Here is a 12,348-nt window from a genome sequence, read left to right as displayed (position 1 = left end):
AGAGATTCAGCATGGCCTTTAACCTAGTGTGTCATACAAATGTCAACACCTTAATGAGCCCAAATAAGCCCCCTAGTCTTCCAGCCAAGGATGGAAGGATCTGCCAATTTTGGTTCTTATTTTTCCACATTCAAATTCAGTTCTCCACATTTTGAAGCAGTTAGCAATTGAAAATTCATCAGGATTTTACTGCAGATTTCTCATGATAAACACATTTTTATATGCAGTTTTGACCAATGTACATATTTTTTCAAGCAATTTTCCCCAATATAATCTATGTTTTGCATTCATTTTTATGCACTTCCCCCTAAGACATACAAACATTGTTGGACTGGAGAACTGTATTGCAAAATTCAGATAAATGCACATTTCAAAGGAGCTGTGTTTCAGTTCACGTATTATTTTAGAATGTGTGGACTTGATAGATTCAGCTTTCAATGCCTACTGAATCAAGTATCTCCCCCAACCCTGCTTCCCACCATATCTTCTTACATTCTTCGACTTCTACTGCTTCCCTTTGTATCAACTTCACACAACAATCTCTGCATTCACTTCATTGCTTTTCATGTGTCTGTGCTGCCCTCAGCCTCTTTGTCTCTTACCTTCTGTCCCCCTGCAAGGTTTCCCCCTCATAGTTCCCTCTCATCACTGCTGCCTAATGCAAGGTTCCTTTCATATCCCCTTCTCTAACAGATTCCAAAATCAGATCCCTTTCGATGCCTCCCCATTTGCAGCCATGTACTCTCTGGCAGCTTCGACAGTGTGAGTGTGTGTAACTCTCTTCTAAATTCAAAACCCTTCCCCTGTTGCCTGAACAAAGTGGAATGCTTGCTAAGTAACACCCTGTTGCCATGACAGCATCGCCTTGTATTCAGAGACACCCGCAGCGATGGTTTTGAGATGCACTGTTTAGGATACATCCTGTAATCACACTTGAAGATATCTGTTACAACTGTGACAATAAGAAGTTTGCTTCAAAACAACGGCAAAGCATTCTGAAATGTGAATTGGCCGGGTTCCTCAGGTAACATGGGTTTTGATAGTTCAAGCATGCAGTTTGATAGTGGGGAAAATTCACCCCATATCCAGTGGCAATTGGGCTGTGCATCCATCTCTTTCCCCCTCATTTTGTGGCTTTCAAATCTGTTTCAAATGCACAACTGTGATATTTATTTCATGCCGAATATGCAGCAGAATAATGAGGAGGTCACTAAATCCAGTGCTGGCGGAATCCTAAGCTAGGAACTAATGGCCGAAATCTGAATCAACTTGTTCAGGATTGCCAAGCACAGTCTGTGGATGAGTATTTCCTTGAGTATGGAGTATGGATGAGTATGGTGATGAACTAAAGGGTTTAAAGCCACATTTAGAAGAGGAAGCATGAGAAATCTATGAGTATAAAATAATTCAGAAGGATGATACATGTTGGCTACAAGGTTACACACACACACACACACCAGCTTCTTCCCAAATACATGAAGATGAAGCAATCCTTTTCCAGTTGCTACTTCCAAGTGTTTTAAAGGGGAAACACATAGGCACATAGGGAAACACATAGGCATCCTATTTTGTACCTTGAGATCAGAAACCAAGTTCACAATGTATAGTAAGGAGTAGGTTACCAACCATCCCATTCACACCTGAATTGATAAGAGTATATCAAAATATTAATATTGTATTTCACCACCCTCCTGTGCCTGGCGTGCTCTGGTCCATGGGGTCACGAAGAGTCGGACACGACTAAACGACTAAACAACAACAACAACACCCTCCTGTTTCCTAAAATGACTCTGCCCTTTCTCACTTGCTGATTGTTACGCCTCTCAGAATGGCTTCTGAGACACCTTCCTCCTCACCTCCATCAAATCACTCCTCAGTTCCTCCTCTGTTTCATGAAGCATTTAGAAACAACATCCTTGCCCCAATTATCTCCTATAAGTATGTGAGGCTAAAATAAGCCCATTATTCTTATTCTGTTTACCTCCGCCTCTATCTGTCCCCACTTCCAGAGTTTTTTCTTCTTGCTGTGGCTTTCTCTTTTGCAGATTGTTGGGTAAGGGACCTATCAGACCTGTTCTTCGTAAATTGCCATGTGTTCAATCAATAGCACTATATCAGTATGTTCAGTGATCAACAATTACTTAGCCATGAACATCATCACACTGCCTAAATTACAGTTTAAGCAATTGTTTTCTGTTTCCTATTCAATTTGGTGCCAGGAGACACACAGGTGCTACTGTTAGTAGGTACCTTAAAGAGATTAGCTTCAAAAATAGAACTGATGGGCAGGCACACAAACCATCATCTCTTCATGACTGATATTATTGCAGTATTATTATGCGTGTGCTGCTAAGCACTTCCTCTCCCTCTCCCAAGCAGAAGCAAGTTTAACTCTTCCTTTCTTTTGCAACAAAAGTGACTATTACCCTGCTCAATATTACATTTCTAATTTGCTGTGCAAGTTGTTTACTGTAGACTCTGCTTAATTAATTCAGCAAAGCTTACATTTTACAGTTTAGTATCCAACATCCCCCTGAGGTGGTAACTTCTTGGTAACTATCTCTTGCTGGCATGTCCCTGGAAGAAAAGGGTGGCTACTAAGTCACTACCTCCAGGGGCAGAGGCAATGTGCCTCTGAATAACAGTTGCTAGGATACAAGAGGAGAGGGCTATTATGTTGCTGTCCTGGCTTCCCATAGGCATCCTCTTGGCCTCTGTGGGAAACAGGATGCTGAACTAGATTAGCCTTTGGTCCAATTCAGCAGGGCTCTCCTTACGTGCTTAACCTTGAGAACAGTTAGTTTACCACACACCCCTTAAAATTGTTGGGGAGGGAGGAAATATTCTAGTGTGGTGCCAGTTGGGAGGGGAGAAAAGCAAACATCCTAGGCATATCTGCCACTGAATTAAATAAGAATTCAGATTCTTTTTTTCCCATTTGAAGCTTTGAATAGTTCAGCACCTATGACTATCTCCCATCTTTTTCATTCTGATGAGTCAGTAATGAACTTGGGCAAATGAAGTCAAGGTTGATCAATTGCATGGGCTAATAGATTCATACATGGAGCCATATAAAGACATATTTTGACCTGAATTTAATAAATAAAGGGAGCTGTGCACATAATTAAGTAAGAGGAGCAAACTCTGTAGTGGAATGCTGTCAATGAACCAAGGAGATTAGGTATAGAATAAAACAAATGTTTATATTATTAAATAATAATAATAAATAAATTTTATTTATATCCCGCCCTCCCCAGCCGAAGCCGGGCTCAGGGCGGCTAATAACAATAAAACAGTACAAAGGTACAGCACAAACAACACTCTAAAATCATTCATTATAAAATTAATTAAAAGCAAACAATTCTCTCTTTCCACCTCTGGAATATATTTTTAAAATAAATACTTCTAAACTACTTGTACTGCTATTCTCTCCAATTCAAATCTGATTTCTTCACTTCTGTGGCTCACAGATATTCTGACTAGGACAACACATTGAAAGGTTAATCTTGATTTTTCTATCTAAGAGCAGCTTGACAATGACCCTGTCCTGAGTCGGCCTGGAGTCTGTAGCCCCATTTTGGGACATGGCCCAATACTTACAACACAAAAATAACTCCCTCTGAGTCAATCTAGCAGAGAGCAGCAGCACCCAACAGGTGAGATAGGAGAAATTAGGTTTTGAAATGGGGAAAATAAATACTCAAACCTGCTAACGCCCCCACCCCCAAGGAATGTTCTACCCGAACCCTGGATGCCAATCTCCTGAGCTGTAATGGGATATTGAATAACCATGGTGAAAACCAACCCTGCCAGGTAGTACAGCCATCATCCCTGTTAGTGCCCCCAGACTGTTTCTGGACATCCTTGGGATTCACAGAGACAAGCGCCAAACCGTCTACTCACTCTCTATCTCTTGAGCCCCAAACAAACAAATTATTCAGGAGCACCAGGCAGCCAGGTACCAGATTTAGAGCCAGGCTTACTTCAAGAAACCACACCAGGATAAATGCAATACTTTATTAAGGAGGTTAGAAGCATAAGCATAAGAACCTATTACCAGGACTAACAGTGTAAGGAAGGATACTTTTGGGAATTCAAGTACAGAACAGAAAATAACAAAGCTAGCATGCTAATGCTAACCTTTAAGAGTCAGAGACCCCCACCAAACTAGCAAGCTGCATCCAGGCACACATAGGTGTTGTAGTCCACAATCTTCATCAAAATGGGGGCCACCAGACACTTGGATAAAGGAACACAGGTATTGTTTGGCCTCTCGGGGCCCAGAGGCTTACTTCGCAGGGCAAGAGACTGTGCACGCCTGCTGACCATGCAGCTACTCACTTTCTGCACAGTCGTAGTGACCATGATACCGACTTGCACCAGACACCCATAGCTGGCAAGGTGAAACTAATTAATGGAACTTCTTTCCTCAGTGAATGCTATACCCAGGACACTGAGTAAAATGCCCTTTTAAAATAGGCAAGAAAGTGTGGGGGGATTTTATTACAAGTTTGCTTTAGTGAATGGGATAGGTACAGCCAATTCTGGCAGATAGAACTGGAACAGAATTGCCATTGGAAAGTTTCAGCCTCTTTTCCACCCTCAAAAATTAGATGATATGCTGCCATTATATAATCCAGGGGTCAGCAACTTTTTTCAGCCATGGGCCAGTCCACCGTCCCTCAGACCATGTGGGGGGCTGGACTATATTTTTTTGGGGGGGAATTGAACAAATTCCTATGCCCCACAAATAACCCAGAGATGCATTTTAAATAAAAGCACACATTCTACTCATGTAAAAACACCAGGCAGGCCCCACAAATAACCCAGAGATGCATTTTAAATAAAAGGACACATTCTACTCATGTAAAAACATGATGATTCCTGGACCATCCACGGGCCGGATTGAGAAGGTGATTGGCCCGCATCCGGCCCACGGGCCTTAGGTTGCCTACCCTGGATGTAATCTTCTACTCTTAGTAGAGGTAAGGCAACTTTGCAAGACTTGCAGGTCCCATTTTCCACATACACACACAAACAGCACACTCTGTCAGAATCTGGTGTGTATTCTATATGCTACTGCATACAAGGGGGTTGGGAAATATTTTCAGACTGCTGGGCCAAGATCCTGTCTCCCTAAGGCCCAAATTGGGCAGGTGAATGAGGCAGCCTACCTGTCAATCACCTAGTCATAATCGTAATGACACCAGGTGACAACAATGCCTTGAACAGAATTCCCCCATCCCTTCCCTACTTTAATGCAGATGCAACTGACAGATGGCTGTCTGGCCTCTGAACATAAGAACAAATGGTGAGCAAGATGAACCAGGCCAATGGCCCTCCTAGTCCAGCATTGTGTTCTTGCAACCAGATGCCTGTGGGAAGCCTTCAAGCTGGACAGCAGCACAGCAGCAAGCTCCAGCTAAGAAGAGCTCATCACTTTTCAAAGCAGTCTGTTCCACTGTCAAATACTGTTATGATGTTTCTCTTAACACATAGGCAAATTTGCTTCCCTGCTGTTTCCACCCATTGGTTCTAATCCAGTCCTCCAGAACAACAGAGAAAAAGTCTGCTCTGTCTTCTGCATGACAGACCTTCAGATATCTGAAGACCAATGTAATGTCTCCACTCTACTCCAGGCTGAATGCACCCAGACCGTTCAACTGTTCTTCACAGAACTTGGTTTTTAGCCCATTAGCACCCTTGTTTCTCTCCCCTGGACATGCTCCAAATGGTCTGTGACCATTCTTAAAATGTGGCACCCCTGAACGCAGTTCTGAAGATATGGATTAACCAAGGCAGAAGAGTGCAAAGTTATTACTTCTCATGATGTGAATACTGTGCTCCTGCCATAGAGGCCTAAGATCGCAGTATCATCAACATCATCATTTTTTATTTGTATGCTGCCTTTCCACAGTTAAAAACAATGCTCAAGGCGGCTTACAACATGACAAGATTTACTTAATTACAAATGTCATAAACAATAAATAAACCACATCAAAAAGATACACAACCAAATGGAAAACAATTTCCACATAAATTAAAATCTAAAACTAAGAATACAGCATTAATATCACAGTTTAAAATGGCATAGGTAAAAAATAACAATTTAAACAAAAAACAAACAAAATGGAGCCCTCTCTGCCCAGCAGCAGCAGCAGCAGTGGCAGCAGTAGTCCTTTATAGAGCCCATCAGGCCCCTAGGCCAGGTGGTGAGTGGCAGGACTGGGGCCCTCAGGCGTTGAGCAGGGGAGTCCTCCTGGGTGGTGGTAGCAGCAGCAGCAGCAGCTGTATGCTTCTTAGCAGCTATATCTCACTGCCAGCTCATGCTCAGCTACATCAACTAAGGGCCCATCCACACATTCTTTGTCCTGTGATTTCAAGCCAAGGGTCCAAAAGGTGTGGTTGTTGTTTTGTCCCACCACTTTCCTTGGGAAAACCCACTGTTTGCTGCTGAATCAGAGCAAACATCAATCTGCAGAAAACCCAACTGACATTTGTTCCGATTCAGCAGAAAACAGCAGGTAGTAAAAGAAAGTAGGGGGGGCACCCTCTGAGCCAACCAGTAACTTGAAATCATGAGAACACAAGTGTGGATGGGCCCTAAAATGTCCAGATCTCTTTCACAATTCTGTTTTCAAGCCAAGTCTCCCCATTCTACATTTGTGACATTGCTTTTTTGTTTAATTTTTCCCAAATGCAGGGCCTTATATTTTTTTATCCTGAATGTAAACATTTTTGCTTTAGCTACCTGCTCCAGCACACCTGTGTAATTTTGAATCTTGATTTTTGTCTTCTATAGTGTTAGACATCCCTCCCAGCTTTGTGTCACCTGCAAATCTGATAAACTTCCCGTCTATATTCTCATCCAAATAAAAATATATTGAATTGGACAACTACTCGTGTGTTTTTTTTTACATTTATCTTCTAGAAATGGGAATCACACTTTCCCACACAACACCGCAAATGCAGAGTGTGCAGCAGTACATCTGAGGACTTCCCGCACTCGAACTGAATACAAAGTGAGATCAGGCCATTACAATTCTTCACAGTGCCATCTATTGGCTTGTCATAGTGCATACAAGTTCAAAAGATGGCTCCCTTAACTTGTGGAATTTGTGTTCCTGTGGGTAAAACCTCAGCGCCTAGGACTTGCCGATTGCATGGTCGACGGTTCGAATCCCCACGGCGGGGTGAGCTCCCGTCGTTCGGTCCCAGCTCCTGCCCACCTAGCAGTTCGAAAGCACCCTTAAGTGCAAGTAGATAAATAGGTACCGCTTTATAGCGGGAAAGTAAACGGCATTCCGTGTGCTGCTCTGGTGCCGGTTCGCCACGTGACCTGGAAGTGTCTGTGGACAGCGCTGGCTCCCGGCCTCTAGAGTGAGATGAGTGCACAACCCTAGAGTCTGTCAAGACTGGCCCGTATGGGCAGGGGTACCTTTACCCTTTACCTTTTAAACATTAATGCATAATTAAATTCCCTGTATCAGGGTGGGGAACCTCAGCTCTGGAGGCTGAATGCAACCCTCCAGGACTCTCTATCCAGTTGTCAGGACTCTCCTAGTCTAAAACACTTTTCACTGGCCTGGTTTCATCTCTTTCTTGAGTGCTTTTGCCTGGCTGGAATGTAATAATGGAGAGGTGGGTGTGGATGAGAGAGAGAAAGAAGGTGTGAACATAGAAGCCTGCTAGATCATCTAGGTCCATCTAGTCTACTATCCAGTTCTCATAGTAGCCAGCTTCCAACTCGTGTGCGACTGGAATGCAGCCTACTGTAAGAGCCACACCCATTGCTCCACTCACTTTTGCCTCTGACTCCAGCCACCCCTGGCATCCAGCCTTCAGAAGGCTTCCCACAAGGCAATGTGGTCCTCTGGCTGAAGAAGGTTCATCACCTGTGGCTTATATGCTGATGATGCTATGTAGCATATTGCCATGTGGGTCTTCCTATGGCTCCTCTGCAATCCTACATTTCCTACTGCAATCCAAAATACCTTTATGATTATAATGAAGAATGCAAGCCTAAACATAATTATCCAAAGCAATTTCCAATTGAAATCCATGCACGTTACCTTCAAGCAAATGTTGTGCTGGGCTACGCGAGAGAACACTGCACCCAGGACACAAAGTCCAGGTATTGAAAACCTCACATGGAGTGTCACCATTAACTTGCATCCCAATTCTAAACATATTCCAAGTGTTTCATTGACTTGGTGGACATTCCATCCAAGTAAATGTTACTTCCAATCTCAAGCACATTCTTAAATCTCATTTATTTCAATGGGAGCACCTTTAAATCTCATTTATTTTAATGGGAGAAGTAAGCATGTGTTCAGGCCTCTACCACTAAAATAAATGGGACCTAAAATTAGGTTATAGTTCACATTCAATAAGACTGCTTATAGAATTGTGATATGCAACAACCTACTAACACCACCAGATGGTTCCCACACCTATTAAAAGCAGGCAGGATATATGAAGTTAAATGAAATCTACTTTTGGGGGGAATGGGGGGGGGTTCCAGTCCATTGTTGGCTCCCAGAGCAAGCTATAATTCAAAGTCAAGTGAAGGAGGCAATGATTGGGAAGCAGTTTATCTAACAGTGCAGCCTGCCATCCTGTCTCATAATATGCTCTTGGGAACCCTGGGAACGGCAGTTTGACATATAAATGCACCCATCTTCTCACTGCATTGAGCAGAAGCCAAAAGAGATGGGAAACAACTGCAAAAAGAATCAGCAAGTCTCATGATCTTTCCTTTACACCCTGCTAAATTACGATGAAATAAAAACCATCAGTAGGAAGGTATCCTTTCAAAAAATGTCTTCCTCTGACTGGCAGTATCCACTGCCACTCTAAAGGGGTAATGAAACTGAAGTTGGATTTTTACACCACATGAACTTCCAACTTTGCATCTCAGTCTCAATTTCCCTTTGCAGCTATCTAAAGAAAAAAATGCACTGACTTTTACCTTTACCATTGCAAACTGGTGCTTTTCAGGGCAATGTGGAACTGGCAAATTTAACTGGCATCTTATTTCGAAAGAATTGCCCCCTAAGGTCAAATAATTTTATTTTTTTAAAATACTGCCACATATTTCCAACTCAAGCTTCAATGCTTTTTTGTGGTGCACAATCAGTCAAAGTCCACATAGCTGCAGAAGCATGAAAAAGCTGCCCCAGTCTGCAGCTTCGTTTGTTCATTCCTGTTTCAGTTGATTAGAGCTTAGGAAACAAAGTGTTTATTGCCTCCAAAATATCTAAGACTAAGGGTCAGGGCCAAAAGCCCTCTGTTTGCTGAAATGTTCATCTGCAACATAAGCTTTTCAAATACTTAGAAGCTGCAGTCTGATGCCACTTTGCTGAGTAAAGAGTAGATATCCAATTAGCAAAATCTTGGGTTACTGGTAACACCAATGCCGCTATCTTAACATAATCTCTTAATCGTTGGAAAGATGACAAATACATAGGAGCACAAACATTGATACACAAACACACGTAGACAGTTATGCTAATTTGATTTTTTTAAAATCCGAAAAGCTATTATAGTAAAAGTATTCTGCTGCTGCTAGGATTGCTCATTCAGTTATTTGCTCTACTCTATTGTTATAATTTGGGTTTGCTCTCAGCGTCTCCTTTATATACGTACAGCTCTCCTGGCATGTTGCCGGGAAACAGAGATGTCGTTAACATGACATTCAGAGTTCTTTTTCATTCGATCAACCCCAAAATTTCCAAAACAGGGTCAAATGCACCAGGCAATCTATTTGCATCCTGTTAAATTAGTAAAACGTATATACACACCACTTACTTTTCATACTTGCAGATCTTAGGATCTTCATGTATAGACTACATCCTCTTCCTTACAAAGAAATACTGAGCAGCCAATGTGTAACATATCATAGCACTTCAATAGGCTTTCAGGGTTTTCTGCACTAAATATCACCCAATAGAAAGATTCCCATCCTCCCAAGCGTTTGTTTCAAAGTGCGTCCTTGGCACACAGTGCTAAATACTAACACAGAGCGCTTTTTGAGGTAAGATTTTTGTACCAGCAACTCCAAGAAGGGATTAACAATGTTTCAGAGATCAAAAGTTTTATCCTCCAAGGGGAAAACTAAAAGGACTTTGCCCTCTTCCCCGTTTTTATGTTATTCCCCTCCTTCTTTAGCAACTGAGATTAGATTTTTTAAAAAAATTCTTGCAGTGCAGAGGGTTTGGCATTCATGTGCAGCAAGTTCCTCTTCACAACCAGCACATCTCCACAACACCATGAACGATATAAAATGCAGCTACTTACTTGGTCCAAACAGGGCTTTCAAGGTTCCCACACACCAACATATCCTTTGACTCAGAGCTACCTCTTCCTCATTCCCTAACAAAGCACCAATAGCAACAGCATGGGAGATGCCGTTCTGAGGAGCCAGCCAACATCACTCCACTCTTACTAAGATTCAAAAGAACAATGGAAGCTCCACCCTCTCCAAGTCCCTGAAAGGCTGGGCATGAGTGCCTCTTTCCTACGCCCAGTTCTCCCTCGGGACAGATGTCCTGAAATCACTGCTCCCGTCTGGGAAATGCACCATACTGTGAATCCCTGCACGCCAACCAAGGGCAAATCCTGCAACACAGAACTAAAAAGGCTGCCCTTGGCTCCATAGGATTGGAACATGAATTATCTGCCTACTTAAGGAAAGCGGGGTATGGCCCTAAAATTGCTTGCTTGGAGACAAATTCCACTAAAATGAATTTGTTTAGAACTAGGATGCCAATAGGAAAACACCTCTTCAACTAATAAGAGGGGAAATGATAAAGTTGTGGAAACAACAACAACAACAACAATTGCTTGCATGCCAAGCTCCCCTATCCCTGCCTTAGGCTGCATAGCAATGTAAGCAAAAAACCCTGTCAGCATATCATAGGAACCAACAAAGATGCCTTATACAGAGTCAGGCCATTGGCCATCTCACAGATTGTTTACAATGACTGGCCACAGCTCTCCAAGATTTCAGACCAGGTTTTCTTCCATGAGAAGGCACTGTATTAGGGCAAGTCTGACACAACAAGCTGAATGAACTTAAGAAGCTGCCACCAAATCAAACAGTTGCCCCATATAACTCTCTCCCCTGGTTGTGAAAGCCTTAAGGCAGCACAGAGGAGACTCGCGGACCTTCAGGAATTGTTGGACTACAACTCCCATCATCCCTGATCATTGGCCTTGGTGGCTGGGACTAATGGGAGTTGGAGTCGAAAATGTTCGTGGTCAATTACGTCCAGGGGGGTCCGGCACACTTCCTCATGCGCAGCTCTGGTCTTCCCCCCCGGGACCTTTGACGCAGCAGAGCGTAAAACACAGCGGAACAGAAGCTTGAACGTTCTTCGTGCGAAGGCAGTAACTCAGGCTGACACTTAGCAGTCTCCTTATCTTAAAGACTTTATTCCTTAGCAAAACACAACAGCTATAAATCTCCTGCCTGGAGACAGAGCGGACATCTCGCTTGCTCAACGGAGCAAACACGCACACTGAAAGAACACAGAGAAAACCACACCCCTTCCGTGTTCTAAACCCGCCCTCAGAATGTGAGGCGTCATCACTCAGAACTCTTAACCCTGTAAGTTCTGAGCCTCTCCTAACACCCCCTCTCGAATCACGTTCTGAGAGGACTTCTGAGTGTTCAACACCTTCCCCATTGCCTTCCGCCCCTTCCTGGCATCGTTGTTAGGCACCTGTTGAACCTCACAAACCTCAGGTTCGCACTGTGCGAAACCAACCCACGCATTTGTGACCTGAAACCTCTCAGGTGGAATTCCCTTTGTAGCCCACGAAGACCGCCTGGGCACAAACTGGGGTGCACCTTCCGACCCACTGGGGCCAGCGTGTGCGTCTTCCTCATCAGAAGACTCCCCCTCTGACTTGACACGTCTGTGAGCTTTCTCCATTATGCGCACAGGAGATGAGGGCTCACTCTTGGACACTCCCTTAACAACCTGTGGAGACGCCCTACTCTGTTCAGGGTCCTGGTCTCCACCAGCAGGTTCGGGCTCTGGCTCTCTTTCCTCCTCAGAGTCAGACAGACAATCTGAGACAGTGTCAGAGCGCACTTTGCGCCTTGCCCAACCATCCTGCTCAAAGAACTCAGCCTGTTTACTGACCAGAAGCTTGGTCTGATCACCTTCTGGGTACGCAAATCTCCACCCCTTGGTCGCGGGCTCATATCCACAGAAGATCATTTCCTGGTACTTTGGACCACCCTCTTGCTGCAGAAACTTTGGTACAGGCACCATGGCTCTGCTACCAAAAGTGCGAAAGAAATGCACAAGCGGCTTCTGCTGATGAAGCAGGAAATAC

General features: G+C 43.6%; 1 protein-coding gene across 9 annotated transcripts in view; it reads right to left on the bottom strand.

Annotated features, from left to right (window-relative positions):
* ACSL6 (acyl-CoA synthetase long chain family member 6) overlaps nucleotides 1-12,348 on the bottom strand; it is an 80,068-nt gene that overhangs the window by 40,831 nt on the left and 26,889 nt on the right. Inside the window, exon 1 of one of the 9 annotated variants that reach the window (XM_053376776.1) lies at nucleotides 10,300-10,457. The exons of 7 other annotated variants lie outside the window; for them this stretch is intronic. Coding sequence is in view for 1 of the 2 variants with exons in the window: in XM_053376775.1 (XP_053232750.1) it covers nucleotides 9,811-9,841 (31 nt within the window). In the remaining variant the exon portion in view is untranslated. Of the gene's footprint in view, nucleotides 1-9,810; nucleotides 10,255-10,299; nucleotides 10,458-12,348 lie in introns of those variants that run through there. One more of the 9 variants, XM_053376775.1, reaches the window with a different exon arrangement.

This window comes from Podarcis raffonei, chromosome 2 (genome assembly GCF_027172205.1).
Source record: "Podarcis raffonei isolate rPodRaf1 chromosome 2, rPodRaf1.pri, whole genome shotgun sequence".
Lineage (NCBI taxonomy): Eukaryota > Metazoa > Chordata > Lepidosauria > Squamata > Lacertidae > Podarcis > Podarcis raffonei.
This window is presented reverse-complemented; position numbering and strand designations above follow the sequence as displayed.